The 15837-nt window shown below is 50.0% G+C and overlaps 1 protein-coding gene and 1 pseudogene across 1 annotated transcript; one reads left to right on the top strand and one right to left on the bottom strand.

Moving 5' to 3' along the window:
* Window positions 1-337: 337 nt before the first annotated feature.
* Window positions 338-1480, bottom strand: LOC120648955. Its single transcript, XM_039925578.1, has one exon. The coding sequence runs from the start codon at window positions 1478-1480 to the stop codon at window positions 338-340; it is 1143 nt and encodes a 380-aa protein (XP_039781512.1).
* A 7257-nt stretch (window positions 1481-8737) lies between these two features.
* Window positions 8738-13299, top strand: LOC120649321 (annotated as a pseudogene).
* Window positions 13300-15837: the final 2538 nt, after the last annotated feature.

Here is a 15837-nt window from a genome sequence, read left to right as displayed (position 1 = left end):
TGCTTTTGGAGCATAACAATTTTTCCTTTTTGTATCTGTTTATGAATTATCAAAGGTCGGACACGAATGTAGTTATATGTTGGTCTCTGTAAAAATACGTAAATGCATAGCTCAAAGAACCACGCAAGCGAACGACATCAAGACACTATATTTGTTGACGAGGTTCGGCCAATGTGGCCTACATCCCCGGGGTCGGCCAATGTGGCCTACATCCCCGGGGCAATGACTACGGGCGCTCCTCCCAAAAATAACAGCAAGATCGAGTCAGTCTTACAACAGCAACGGCTGCAACTTGCTTGCCACACATGCAGCAGCTAGTTCTAGCCAGTGCTACACATCAGAAGGCGAGGCCGTCAAAGAAGCCAGCATCCATCGGTGCCACTGCTGTCGGCGGGCCGCAGCATCTGCTGAACATCTCGTCCATGGTGAACTGGGTGTTTGGGGAGCAGCCACCGTACTCGCCATAGACCGGGCCGCCCATCAACTCCTCCATGGTGAACTGAATGTTCTCCAGAAACTGGTCCATGGTGAACTGGGTGTTCGCGGAGCAGCTACCGTCCTCGTGGTACCCCTGATCGCCCAACAAGCCGTCCATAGTGTTCAGCTGAAGCTGCTGCTCCTCGGCTGTGGTCACCAGTGTGTTCTGCTGAAACTGATCCACCTCGGCTGTCACCATGGTGTTCTGCTGCTGAACCTGCTCCTGCTCCTCCTCGGCTAGGAACAGGGACTCGTAATCTATGCCCACTGGCATCGTGATCTGGTCGTCAGTAAGCAAGGGCTCCTGCAGCTGATGATCCACATGCTGATAGAAGTCCTGGTCGACGCAGGTGTAGCTACTGGTGCAGGCGCAGGCCTGCACGTGGCTGATCTTGCTCGGCCGCGCATGAGGGTGGTCGGCCGTCGCCTTTCTCTTGGAGGCAGAAGAGCACTGGGCCGCCTGCTCGGACGAGGTGGGGTTGGTGGATGTCCACGACGGCTTCAACTTCAACTTCCCCTTGGCGAGAGAGGACGACGAGCGATAAACCTTGCACAGCACGTGGCCATCGCCGCCGCCTTCTTCATCGTATTCAGTCATACACCATCCCATGCGGTTGAACGATCTGCTCGAGCCCTCCTTGCGGCCGTAGGACAGGTTGCAGAGCGTGGCGCCGGCCAGACCCTTGACGGGCTTCGGGCGCGTCTCCGAGTGCCAGCACGCGTCGCCGCCGGCGATCGCGCGCTGCCTGTGGCCGCTGGGTTTGCCTTGGGCGTTCTTGTACCGCTTGGGGCAGTAGAAGAGCCAGATGGCGTTGTAGCCGCCTTGGTCGAGATCGGTGCCCGGCACCGGCTCCAGGTTGGCGACGAGGTCGGTGGGGTCGGCGGAGCAGACGTCGGCGCGGTGGACGAAGCTCAAGTCGGCGGCTCCGGAGCGGAGGCTGCGCAGGAGGGCGATGGACGACGCGTCGTCGCGAGGGCGGAAGCTGATGTCCTCCGCAGCCATGGTGGCGATGGAAATCGCAGGTGTTCTCTTCTCCCTCGGGCTCTCGAGTTGGTTCCCGGCGAGAAGAGGGGAGGGAAGATGGAACTCGCAGGTAGCAGGTTGACGTGTGTTGCGCAGTGCACTTGGGGCGGCGGCGCTTATAAAGACATGGAGGACGGCGTGGCGACCAAGTCGGATCGATGACAGTCGGACACTAGTGGCGTCAGCATGAGTTCTGCCGGTTTTTCGTAATTCTGTTGTTGGGGTGTCAACTAACTAATTCAGATCCAGGATCTGTTGTGAATTGTGAAGGGGGGAGGCCTTCCGATTGGAGTTTGGGTTCTTGTTCCACGGGAATCTAGAAGGCAGCGTTCAGAACGGATAAAGGGAGCCTCCATGACTCCATTTACTCAAGAATGGATGGATTTCCTCTGGAAAACATCAGAAAGGCGCTATTTCAGCTCCCCTCTATAAGTTTTGCGAGAGCTGCTCACAACAAAATCGTTAAGAACATTCAACGAAATACACTGTCATGCGCTAAGAATGTCGCGTCCATTTGAATTGAATCCAGCCATGGACGCTTGCACCGAACCACAGCGACCGTGCGAGCGCTGTAGTTCTCGAAGGAAGCGGCGACGAGTCGAAGTTCCCCGCATCCTCGACCGGCGAGCCCGCGGGCGTCCTCCGCGCATGCCGGCCTGGGCGTCCGGCCTCCGGCATAGCGCCCGCGCCTTGTCGGCACCGTCCACCTCCGTCGGTATTTGCATGCCGCCGTGGCTTGCCGGAGCTCCCCTTGTCCTGCAGCACGCAGGGCTCGCCGGCGCGTTCCGGCTAGCTAGCGCGCACGTCGTACATGCGACCGGACTCCTGTCTCCTGCTCGGCGTTGCCAACCACGGCAGGCGCCCCAAGGACGGTGCCTCCGCTATGCGCCTCGGCTAGCTCGACGGAGCGCCGCCGCGTTCAGAGAATCACTTGAGTAGTTGGGAGTCCATCTCCTCCCTCCTGGACCCCGGGCCTCCGTGAAGGCGTGAAGCCTCTACTTGCACCGCCCATGAATTGAGCAGCGAGGGTTTGGCACCTTGTGCTCCGACAGCACGCAGAACAACACGTGTATCGATCACTCTTCCATTTGGTGCTTCGTGCAGAAGCGCTAGGATGCTCTGCAGATCGAGCGAGGACAGAGGATGTGGGATTTCGTCTTCAGGGTTCAGAGTTGAGATTGTAGTTTTCAGAAAAAGAGTTGAGTTTGTTCACGCGCTTGACGTGCTTCGCGTTGTGCGTGGAAGACGTGCGTCAAAAAGATGTTTCCGCGAGGTCAGAAAGATCTGGAGACGTGGCATTTCGTTTCGTTACAGCAACTTGTGGATAGAGCCGTGTTACAGAGAATTTTACTGATGTGATTTTTTTCAAAATCTTTTTCTCTGATGTGTTACTGCAATTTGCGAGGTCTTTTTTTGTCAGTATATTATTTCAAACAGCATGGCGCCCCCAGTTTCAGTATTTTTTGAGAGACAGTATTTTTTCTGTTAAACGGTTTATAATTCTGACCTGGAAATGGAATACAAATTCTTCTATCTCTGTTTCCACTTTCCAGCCTTATACGACCCAACCTCCAATACCAAACGTTCGCTTTCACAGCCCAAGCCTTGCAGACAGTCCTTTACCGGCCCAAGATTAGAGAGGTTCCTCGGCGCAATTCCAATTCCACGATCGCTCGCTCGTTTCCCATATAACAATCGACTTACAGGAGAGTTCCTCTAAAAAAAAAAGCCGAAAGTGCATCTAGGCCGTTGTCGGTACCCTGTAGCAGGGATACCCCCTCTTGCTGTGTCTAGGCAAGGATCTTGTAGTTATCCTTAACTACATCCAAACAGCCGGATCCCTGCGGTCCGGAGTCCTGTTCTCCCAGCAGCGGCCCGGACCGTTCCACAGTTGGGAAAGGTCCGGAGACACCACGTGTCCCGGAAGAGGCAGGAACTCGTGCGCAAGCAGCCGGGGCTCCGGACCTCCCAAGGAGACCGGACCCCCGCAGGGTCCCGGACCCCTGTATAGTAACCGGAACCCTCACTAAGGGAAGAAATCGGCACCCCGCGTCGGGGTGGTCTGGGGACGCCACGTGTCTGCAAGATATGGCCGTTTGAGTTTCCTTACTAACGTTCACCCACCATTGCATTCATTGCGGTTGGTGGACGTCTGCATTGATATGACAGAAGCTGAGGCGTTTCATTGACCAGGGGACACTATTGATCGCGTATTACCAAGGCAGTGAAGCCGCTGGCGCCGCCCATACCGCATCTGCCAGCCTGCCGTGACAGATGGATACGACGGCTCGGCTTCGCCCATTATGACGCTACATAATAGCCTCAGCAGGCCACGCCGCAAGCTACGCTACTCCAACGGGCACCTCGCTGATGGGACAAGAGAAGACCCCCCCTGAGTCAGAGGAGCAGCAGTACGCATATCGGAGGAAAGATTCGCTACCACTGTAGCCACAGTCACGTTGGGCCCACCTGTCGGGGCATCAACGTTCTATGTATCCGCTCCCCCTTGATCTATAAAAGGAGGGGGCGCCGCTAGAAAACCTCAGGCTGGGCAAGAGCCAAGGCCAGCAGAGGATAGGTTCATACACACCACCAAGAACAATACATCTCCCAGTGGACGTAGGGTATTACGCTCCGGCGGCCCGAACCACTCTAAATCGTGTGTTCTTGAGTCCTTGTCTCAGCGTAGATCCAGCCCCATCGTCTAGTACTTCCCCGAGTACTCCCTCACTGGGAATAGGCGGGTGCGTTCCGCCACCCGGCTGTGGGTACCCCTAGAACCCCACAACATTTTGGCGCCGACCGTGGGGAGCGTCAGGCGCAGGTTGGATCTTCAGGCCTCTGGGCTGTGTTCTTCCTCTGCAACGACGAACTTGAAGATGAAGGAAGGCAGGGCCACACTCACTCCACCTGTCTTGGCACCGGCGCGGCAACGCCCTCGGTGCGGCGGCGCACGACAGCGACGCCTGCTGTGCGTCGCCACTGCGACACCTCGGAGCCGGCGTAGCGGCGCACAACGGAGGCGCCGCTGGGCGCTGCTGCCCCTACGTCGACTCAAGGTTTTCTCTCAAGCAACGGCCACACCTCCTCTGCGGTGGCATGGTGTCGGCTCAAGGCTTCCTCTCAATATGGAGCCTGGAGCCGACGGCCATCCCGGAGGAAGTGGACCGTGTCGTCCTGCCGTCTCCAGCACCGGAGATCCACCTCAGCGTTGCTCGGTGCTGCTGCAGACAGGACCCCGCCACCTCGCGCGGGGGCCCCTGGCGCTAGCACCAAGGACAAGCCGGCGAACGACCGCACTTCTCCACGCGTCGCACCGGTCCATCTGCTGCGCAAGGGCTCTGGTTTCCATCGGCAACGGCGACGGCAGGGGGAGGGGGCCTCTTCCATTCAAAGCCAAAGAATTTGTCTCATGCCATGTAAGCATGTGACAGCTCTTAGGCAAGGAGGGGTCCCCCGAGCTCCCGAGGTGATGCTGGATGATGCGGTTCAGGCACGTCCAGGGCGCCTTCACCTCCGAAGAAGAACACGCTGTATAGCATGCAACCGTAGGTTACTCCTAAGAAAAGACTAAGAGAATTCCTCCTTTGTAATAACGTGGCGCCTACGTGTGTGTCCAGAGCGGTCAAGGTCCGACCTTGTAAACCCGACCTCTGGCCCTATCACACAAACAGGCAAAAAACGGTCCGGAGCGGTGGAGGTCCGACCTCGTAATCCCGACCTTTGATGTATACCGTGACAACCACAATAATAAAGGAGATTTTCTTTCTCAGTTTTACCTAGGCTCCGCCCTGGGTTACATTTATTCGCCTTGGTTTAACTATTCTTTCCTCTTGAACGGAGTTTCCCTTGTTGCTAACAATTCAAATTAAGCTGCTAGCTATGGTCAGGTGAAGACACCCCTTCTAGCTGGAAGGCAGTCCGGACCCCTGAGGACCTGCTCTGGAGAAGTGGTGCTTGTATCCTGGGGTAGAGAAGCTCCGCGTAGCTTAGCCTGGTAATGTACCCTAAGTTTACGTACTTCACTACCCCGTTACAAGTACTCTAGTATCCAGGACTGCTGTCCTTAGAGGTCCCGGGCTCCCTTCTAGTATAAGGCTTGGTTTCTTTACACCTTACTATGAGGTCTGGTAGCATGCTTCATCAGATCGTCAGCAACGGTCGCTCCAAGTCCACTCCGGTGGCCTGCTCCGGCGGAGACCGCTCGCCACGGTCGCCCAAGTCCACTCCGGTGGCCCGCTCCGGCGGAGACCGCTCGCCACGGTCGCCCAAGTCCACTCCGGTGGCCCGCTCCGGCGGAGACCGCTCGCCACGGTCGCTCCAAGTCCACTCCGGTGGCCCGCTCCGGCGGAGACCGCTCGCCACGGTCGCTCCAAGTCCACTCCGGTGGCCCGCTCCGGCGGAGACCGCTCGCCACGGTCGTCCAAGTCCACTCCGGTGGCCCGCTTCGGCGGAGACCGCTCGCCACGGTCGCTCCAAGTCCACTCCGGTGGCCCGCTCCGGCGAAGACCGCTCGCCACGGTCGCCCAAGTCCACTCCGGTGGCCCGCTCCGGCGGAGACCGCTCGCCACGGTCGCTCCAAGTCCACTCCGGTGGCCCGCTCCGGCGGAGACCGCTCGCCACGGTCGCTCCAAGTCCACTCCGGTGGCCCGCTCCGGCGGAGACCGCTCGCCACGGTCGACAAAAGCCGGGTCCGGGAAGTGGTGCTTGCTCCCGGAGCGATCCGAAGTCTGTGTAGCCGCTTAGCTTGGTTCCGTACCCTAAGCCTACACCTTCGTCGCCCTATGGAGAGCACTCTAGTACCTAAATCTGGCAACAGGTGTACCGGCCTCAGGGGTCCGGGACTCCCGCTCTCTACACGAGCACATCAACGCGATCAAGTTGCGTAGAAACCCATCCTGATAGTGGCCCCACCCGCGGGTTCGTACCTCTCCCGAGGTGGGCCCGGGGGCCACTGTCGGTACCCTGTAGCAGGGATACCCCCTCTTGCTGTGTCTAGGCAAGGATCTTGTAGTTATCCTTAACTACATCCAAACAGCCGGACCCCTGCGGTCCGGAGTCCTGTTCTCCCAGCAGCGGCCCGGACCGTTCCACAGTTGGGAAAGGTCCGGAGACACCACGTGTCCCGGAAGAGGCAGGAACTCGTGCGCAAGCAGCCGGGGCTCCGGACCTCCCAAGGAGACCGGACCCCCGCAGGGTCCCGGACCCCTCATGGGGTCCCGGACCCCCTGTATAGTAACCGGACCCCTCACTAAGGGAAGAAATCGGCACCCCGCGTCGGGGTGGTCTGGGGACGCCACGTGTCTGCAAGATATGGCCGTTTGGGTTTCCTTACTAACGTTCACCCACCATTGCATTCATTGCGGTTGGTGGACGTCTGCATTGATATGACAGAAGCTGAGGCGTTTCATTGACCAGGGGACACTATTGATCGCGTATTACCAAGGCAGTGAAGCCGCTGGCGCCGCCCATACCGCATCTGCCAGCCTGCCGTGACAGATGGATACGACGGCTCGGCTTCGCCCATTATGACGCTACATAATAGCCTCAGCAGGCCACGCCGCAAGCTACGCTACTCCAACGGGCGCCTCGCTGATGGGACAAGAGAAGACCCCCCCTGAGTCAGAGGAGCAGCAGTACGCATATCGGAGGAAAGATTCGCTACCACTGTAGCCACAGTCACGTTGGGCCCACCTGTCGGGGCATCAACGTTCTATGTATCCGCTCCCCCTTGATCTATAAAAGGAGGGGGCGCCGCTAGAAAACCTCAGGCTGGGCAAGAGCCAAGGCCAGCAGAGGATAGGTTCATACACACCACCAAGAACAATACATCTCCCAGTGGACGTAGGGTATTACGCTCCGGCGGCCCGAACCACTCTAAATCGTGTGTTCTTGAGTCCTTGTCTCAGGGTAGATCCAGCCCCATCGTCTAGTACTTCCCCGAGTACTCCCTCACTGGGAATAGGCGGGTGCGTTCCGCCACCCGGCTGTGGGTACCCCTAGAACCCCACAACAGCCGTGTTTTGGTGGATTGATTGGCACCACGATTAAAGGACTAACCATTTTGTTGAGTATATGAGCATAAATTGATTATCATATTTGTTATGTCTGCGATAAAATGTATCAATGTTCAAGACAAAACTCATATGACAAGATGAATGCAACGACATGATCTAGTATGAGAATGATAACAAGCAATGAGTATTGTGTGAATTGGGATGTGTTATTGATGAAGAATTCACTCCCATATCTAAATAAAGCTTGTTGAAGTATGTGGTACTCAAAATGACAAGTCAAGGTATTGAGAATGAGATAAGGTTGTATGCTTATGCATAGTCTCATATATTGAAAAAATTGTCATAAGAATTGCAAGTGATATTTGATGATCAAGCAAGTATGAAAGAAATGGTTTTCATTATAATGTAAAAATCAATGTGAGTTCAAGAGGGCTCTTGAGAATAAATGGATGGGATCGAAAGGCGAGTTTCTAGAGGCTATGTAAGCAAAGCCTTGGCATGAGCAAGGAAACCGATAATGATCAAGTCCAAGAATTCTGAGAGACAAGGAGAATTTCACATTGAGAAGCATTATTCATTAGAAGAAAAATAGCTTGAGGATCAAAATGGATTTCATTGTAAGTTAAATGTGATACAAGGCTACTTGAAGCTATATGTGATACAAGGATGAAGAGTTGGAATTAGGGAATGTGTTTCTAGGTACTAAGTTTGGAGAAGGGCAATTATGGTTGTACCGAGGAACCAATGCTAGGGTGACGAAATGCTCTTTGGGTTCAACTTGAAGAATCTTGGTCATGTGTGGTGTTCATGTTGGCAGGTATCAATCTTTTTAAAATCTTATTATGAAGACGGTGACTTGAATTAGAAGTGGATTTCATTCAAAGATAAAGATTTAAGGTCACTAGCTCAAGGAAGATGTGCTCAAAGTAAAGAAGCCAAGTTAGATGCACACCTCAGATTGTGATTGATCAACACACGGCATATGATGAAAAAGAGAAGCTCAAGAAGTTGAAATATAATTTATCTTTGATCTTGAATTTAGGTATGCCGTACTATCAAGAGGGATGCATCACAATGGTCTTTGGTTTAGTCTCAGTGATCAAGTAACCCATGTGAGTTGAGAGAGACACAAAAGTCTCATGTACACATTTTAACCCATGTTTCACTTATCCATTTGAGGTTTTGTGTCATTATTTATACTGATGGTCTCTCATATATTGAGCTTGCAGTTTGGACAAGTTGGAGTTGGCAACAATGATGATCACTGCTCCACAGTACAGGAATACAGATTCGTTTTTTGGAAACAGGTACGGCATGTGTTTTTGGAGAGTCTATGCTGAACTTTGTGTTCAACTAAAATGATCCATGTAGTATATCAATCACAAAAAGCCATAGCCACAATAATAGTAGTCCATCATCGATTCATGTGAATGGCAATTTGCTAACCTCCGTTTATTACTTAGCTCTATGCAAAAAATTTCCCAAGTTGCTTGTGGATGGAGACACACATTTTGCCCTTTATGAAAAATGAACATATTTTATTCTGATGAAGGGGTAGTAGCAGACAATTCGGCAGTAGCAAAATAGTTAAGTGGTGGTTCCTATCTAGTGCACTTGGTTTCTTTGCTATCTTGCTCTTCCAGGCTAACAATTTTATCGACTTGCACCATATGAAGGAAATGCGCCCGAGCTGATAGGTTCCTTTAAGCCCAGACGGTTCTGGCTACAAGAATTTCAGAAGCTCCATTTGCAGGTATCAGATTGTGCTCTGGTAGTTGTATCTTTTCATAGGTGTTCGTTCACTAAGCCTTTTCCATTCTGCTCCCTATTTCCATACCAAGATATCACTTTGGCTGATGAGGGCAGGCCATGCATAGGCACAGTTAAATCAGAACAAGGTAGAGGCTGATTTCTTCTGGTTGATTTCCAAAACATAGGGAAGTCCTAGTTTCCGTACAAGTTTTTTCTGCAACTTATATGCAGAAGTTATATGTTTAAAATTTTTGCTCAACCAAATGTACTTCCATTTAAGATATAAATTATGCATTACAACCATTGTGTCATATTGTTTTTTCAATGTAGCCCTCTCAGGAACTTATTAGCTATTAGCTTATTACAAATTCTTTTTTATACAAGTTATAGCTGCAAGTTATATCTTTCTTTTTACAAAACTTTATAGGTTGCTTTCAATATAAGTTCTTGTCTATATGTTATGACCACGAGTTATGTCTCCAGCAAAAGTTGTTCATTTTATGTGAAGAAAATTATTAGCTTTTGCATCATAGTTATATACATAAACTATAAAGTTCACTTATTAGCTAGCTTGTATTACAAGTTATTTTTATAAGTTATATACATAAGTTCTATCGTTGTTTTGGTTTGTTTCTCTCAAATATAAGTTTTCTATACAAGTTATGGACACAACTTATGCGCACCAACTTTTGTATAGCAAATTATATAGACAAACTATATGCAATAAGTTATTTTGCTAATACAGAAGTTATACAAAAATATATGGCATTATCTGTGCATTGCAAACTTCTTGTGACAAGTTAATCTGCTGTTACATGACTTTATTGTAATAACTTACAGATTTCTTTATACAAATTTGTGTCTATTTAATTTTTGTTTATGTGTATATATTTTATTTTTTCTGAACATGTTTGCAAGAACGTCTATCTCATTTCTTACTAGTGTATTTTTTTAAAATTAATATATAGGGCGTCCAGCTTGTAAACAATGTTGAAAGGTCAAGGTACGTGTTTTTTCTGGGGCAAAAATGTTATTTAATATGTTTATGCACAACAAATTTTTATATTAAAGTTTTCTTTTCGTTACAGGGCGCCAATAAAGTGAGGATATTATGTGCACGAATTGGAAGGAACGTAGCAGGGAAAAAACCTTTTTTCAATAATAAGTTCGGTGACAAATTTATAAGATTTTCAAATGCAATGTTTTTTATGTGTCCGACAAGTTTAGAATTTTTATTTATTTGTCAACACAAGAAGTTTTGTACCCAAGTTATATCCATGACTTTCTTTTTTTACCGCACTGTTTTTCTCGTGCCTAACGAGTTCACAATATGTGTGTTCTTATAAATCGAATAGAATTGGTACTAAAAGTTATATCCATAACATTTTTATCAAAAGACCCCGATCAAAAGTCCACTGGAGTCCAGCCAGATCGGACGGCCCCGATCATCCTCATCGAATCCCTGCGAACCGAACAGGGCGAAGGGCGGCGCGGGTTACCACCGGAAGAAAACCCTACCTCAGAATCAGAAGGCGCCAGCCTCCGTCACCGTCACCCCATTCCGCAGGCCGCGCCGGGCCCGGGCACCTGGTGCTTCCACGGTGAGTCTAGTTCTCCGATCCTTCCCTCAACTTTCTGGGTCCCTGTTTCGCAGTTGCTTGATTCTTACGTCGGATGCGCAGTATACAATTCGTCTCATGTTGCAAAAGGTGATTTTATATCCTGTGGAGGAGCAGAACCGAAGGCTTGCGGGGTTAATAACTATACAAATTTATGAACGACTTTCTAATTTTTTATGGCCTGGAGATGATTCCTTGTCCCGTGGCCGTGTAATTTAGCAGCAATAAGATCGTGATGTTTCATGCTCAAACGCAGAGCAGTTACATGTGTGTGCAAAGTCTTGTTAGGTTGGCTCCGGTGTTAATTTGGATAGCTTGCAGCGGTGCTCATTGGCAATTTAGAATGTGCCTCTTGGCTACTTTGTTCAGTTCTGCGATACCTCATATTGCATATCATGTGATCACTTATCCTGGTGTGGGGTATTGAACTTTGCAATAATTCTTGCAAAGTTGCAATTGTAGATTCTGATCTCACTGTCTGTAATTATTAGGAGGAGGATTGAAGGTTTGTTAAACCGGAGAAGATGGTTCTCAAGTATGTACTTCTGAACGTAGTTCCTGCTTCTTTAGTTGCTCCTCTGCTTTGCCATTGTGCATACATGTCATAGAATGCAAAATCATTACTTATGTGATGAATCGTACCAACCCAGGACAGAGCTGTGCCGTTTCAGTGGTGCCAAGATATACCCAGGAAAGGGTATCAGATTCATCCGTGCAGACTCTCAGGTACTTCTTGGGATTCCTGTAGTTTATTTCCTTCAAACTATAATCTGTGGTACTAAACTAAATTATGCTGCATGCCCAAATCAAATTTCAGGTCTTCCTTTTCGCTAACTCCAAGTGCAAGCGCGCTACTTCCACAATCGCCTCAAGCCGGCCAAGCTTACATGGACAGCCATGTACAGGAAGCAGCACAAGAAGGTCTGCAGATGTCTTCTTTTCTAACTGCGTATATTATAGTTCATCCTATGTCTAATCATAATATCATATACATGATATAAATATTAGTGTTACCTTGAATTATGTAAGAGTACAGTGATCATGTAATTAAAAATTTTGGCTCACTGAGCTGTCACTCTTTGGGCAGTATTAGAAAGCCGTTGGGCCTTATCACTCTTTGCCTCTTTGGTATTCCTGCAGCGTAACAAGTTAATTGGTTGCTGGTGCCAATGTTTGGCCATAATCCTGAAAATTGACATGTTGAGTTAAATGAATCACTTGCCATGTTTGTCAAGATTTATCTGCAGTACAAATTTTAAATACTGCATAAATCATGTGCAATTGTTTTCCTGACCAATTTGTTTTTAAAAATAAAGTTATGTCACTACAATCTGTCCTGAGGTGCATGTAACTTTTCCTCATAATTCCTTCTGTACATGGTTACAGGATATCCATGCTGAGGCTGTCAAGAAGAGGCGCCGCACCACCAAGAAGCCATATTCCCGGTCTATTGTAGGTGCTTCCCTCGACGTCATGCAGAAGAAGAGAGCAGAGAAGCCTGAGGTTCGTGATGCAGCCAGGGAAGCAGCTCTTCGGTAAGACCCCTTTCTGCATTTCTTCTAGGTGCTGTATGCATACATCAAATGAGTTACCTAAGTACAAAAGTGACATGTTGACTTGATTATTGTCTGATGTGGAGTTGAAACATCGTAACTTCAAATATGCAGGTTATGCGATTGAAGATGTTATTGCTTCTTCTTTTTCTCTTAGCTTAGCCTATTAAAACTAGTATAATAATGATGAGTTTTGGTGACATAGTGTTGCTTGCCACAAAACTAAAATTTCTATTTCTATTTTCTGTCAAAATTCAAAGGAATTGACTGTAATGTTCTAGGATGAAAACTAAGGAGTATCTCGCGTAGCAATTATTTTGTCTCTGAACAGCAACTCATATTCCTGTATATGTCTTCAGAGAGGAGTGCTTACTGATAATTGGAATCTTTATATGACAGTGAGATCAAGGAACGCATTAAGAAGACTAAGGACGAGAAGAGAGCTAAGAAGGCTGAGACGGTGAAATCTCAGAAGACTGGCGGGAAGGCCAATGCTCCCAAACCTGCAAAGGGCCCCAAGCTTGGCGGCGGTGGCGGGAAGCGCTAGATGCTACCATTGTCTCGTGGACGATCAGATCTGATCCAGTTATGCACCCTAGTTTGTCTTTGGAGGAAGTTTTGCTCTACCTTTTGTTTTGCTGTCTAAGCTACAAGGAGGATTAGATGTACTACCATACAGCCCCGTTGTACCGTGTTTATCTCAAGACTTCAACAGTCAACACTATAACCATATCAATGGTTTAGGATCTATAAATTTTTTATTTTTTTTCTTATTATTGCTGACAAAGACGTCCTTGAGCTTGTATCAGAAGGGTGAATTAGATGGGTGTCGTATCCTTGTTCCGCCTTTCGTTTCACTTTCTCTACTTATCTGTTCTGTTAAAATTTGACATCTAGGCCCTTTCCCGTGGCTGAGTTGCACCGCTTCCAACTTCTCTTCAGACAAGTGATTCTATGACTAGAAATGGTTGATCATTTAGGAGAAACTATATATACGATAAATGAATGACTGCGTGCGAAAGTAAATCAATAGACAAATTATGAGAAAAATCGATCAGTACAAGCAAAGTTTTGTCGAGCCCCCATGCATTTTAGTTTATTTTAAAGAACCACCTTCGCGTAATCATCATGAAAGTAATTATCTAGCGAGTACCATTTGGCGAAATTGGATTATCTCAGAGTAATTCTGTGACTGGGACGAATCTCCGGCGCTCTACTCCTATGAACGAAGTACGATAGTTGAAGCAGGAGTAGCTTCTGGGGTCATTTCAAATCGCGAGAGCCTTGTACGGCTGGATGCTTCGAACTTCTGCGGTCAGGTGCAGCCCTGCCGAGCCAGAGGAAGAGCTGAAGCTGACTGTGCCGTGACGTTGCCGTCAGCTCAGTAACCTCGACGGAAGGTCAACGACGAGAGCCGGCACGTCGGCCGAGCTCGTCCCACGCGTCACGTGCTTCCGGCTTCCGGGGTACGATATGGATTGGCATGCTGACTTGCTGCTGCTGATCTGGATAGGCATCAAGCTCGCCGCCAACAGGTTTTCCGATGTCGACACCATCATCCTGTCGTGCCAGTCGCAACGCGTGGTAGGTGGTGGCTCGAAGGGCACGCCCCACGTACGGCCGCCGTGCCAGTGCCGACTCGGAACCTTTTTTTTTCCCGCGGCGCACTTTCCCGGTCGCCTCGCGCTCTGGCGATCGCCGGATTTCCTCGGCAGTCCTCCGACGAACGTGGCCGCCGGCCCGCCGACCGCGCGGCAGGCCGCCTTCGTACGATTTCGACCACCCTGCCTGCCCTCTCCTCGCCGTGGACGCTGCCTGACAGAGACCTCGCCAGCCAGCCACTCGTCGCCGTCGCGCACCCGCTGCTCCGCCACGCGCCGCGCCGCGGGAGGCGCCCCCTGTGCGCGGCGCTACCGCGATGCTCCGCTGCGGCTGTGTGCTGCGACGCCGCCTTCGGCTGACGGCCTAGGACTAGGAGGCTAGGCTTCCGCCGCTAGCTGACCAGTGAACAGAACAGCTCTCGAACGTCTCGGCTGAACCCTGTCCAGGTTCGATGTCAACTCAACATGGCTGGTGCTGGTGAATGATGTGTGAGGGTGATCCAGTGACTCACCAAGGTCGTGTTTAGTTGTCTCCCGTAAAAATTTTTAAAGAACATCTTTCTACATTTGAAGTACTAAACATAGACTAATCACAAAAATAATTACAGAACTCGTCTCTAAATCGTGAGACGAATCTAATGAGCCTGAGTAATCCGTCATTAGTGGTAGTTTATTGTAGCATTACTGTAACAATTTAGCACATAATTATAGCATAATTAAGTTCATTAGATTCGTCTCGCGATTTACAGGCAGCAGTCGCAATGTGTTTTTTATTTCGTCTAGATTTAAGTCTCCATACAGATGCCGGAATTTTTTTTGTAATTTTGATTTTTAGAACTAAACACGGCGCAAGCTGCCCGAGGAAAGCCTACGCCTAGTTGGCTACTGGTGAAAGCCGCCGTTGCAACAGTGTCATCAGATTCAGATCAGCGTGGCCACCAGCAAGCAGCTTGGGTATCAGCTCGCGTTCCCACGACACGAGACCAGCTAGCTCCCCTCGGCGCCCAGGTTCAGCGCACCGGACAATTGTACCGATCGCGTGCCAGCTCAGCTTGTACCCCAACCACCACGTGTTGCTTTCGATCCCGGCAGACGGCGTGGACCGGCCGTCCGGTCCCGTGTTCTGGATAAGAACCAAACCACCCTCGCGGACGGACAAGATAAGCAGCGAGGACGATCGATCTCCCTCTACCCCCTGCCGTGTCAGCCGTGCATAGGGGTGGTAAAGGGCCTAACATTTTGAACTAGAAAATCTAAGGATCGGGCCCTAAAAGGGCCGGGCTCTAAACATATGTATTTTTGAACTAAAAATTTTAAGGGCTTTATTGGGCTGTGAAGAGGCCATTAGAGCCATGGCCCATTACCAAACACAACTAAGACCAAAATAAACATGTTAAAATAAACATGCTTATTTATTTTATTTTATAATAATTAATAAAATTATAATAATAATAAAATAATTATTATTTTGAATATGTTTATTTTTTTGCCCGTGCACTTTAAACATGTGGTGCCCTAACCCACACGTACGGCGCTGGCGCATCACACGCGGTGGGCGCGCGACGCCCGCGGGAGCCCCCATTTCCCTGGACCCTTTCCGCTCCCCGCACACGTGCAAATCTCCGCTCGCCGGCGGAGATATTTCCCCGCCGCCCGTCAAACCGCCGTCGCCGAGCGCCGGAGCCGGCGAGCAATCACGACAGTCGACAGCACTGACGCCCGACAGCGACGCCGCCGCGGGGACGTACCCGCTGCCCGCTGCCCAACCTCCCGCCCGGCCGCAGCCAACCACGT

This window comes from Panicum virgatum, chromosome 9K (assembly GCF_016808335.1).
Source record: "Panicum virgatum strain AP13 chromosome 9K, P.virgatum_v5, whole genome shotgun sequence".
NCBI lineage: Eukaryota > Viridiplantae > Streptophyta > Magnoliopsida > Poales > Poaceae > Panicum > Panicum virgatum.
The sequence above is the reverse complement of the archived record's forward strand: the minus strand, read 5'-3'. Positions and strand labels throughout refer to the sequence as shown.

Excerpts from the sequence above, each read along its gene's own strand:
- LOC120648955 (XM_039925578.1), bottom strand. The coding sequence starts at position 1,480 with ATGGCTGCGGAGGACATCAGCTTCCGCCCTCGCGACGACGCGTCGTCC.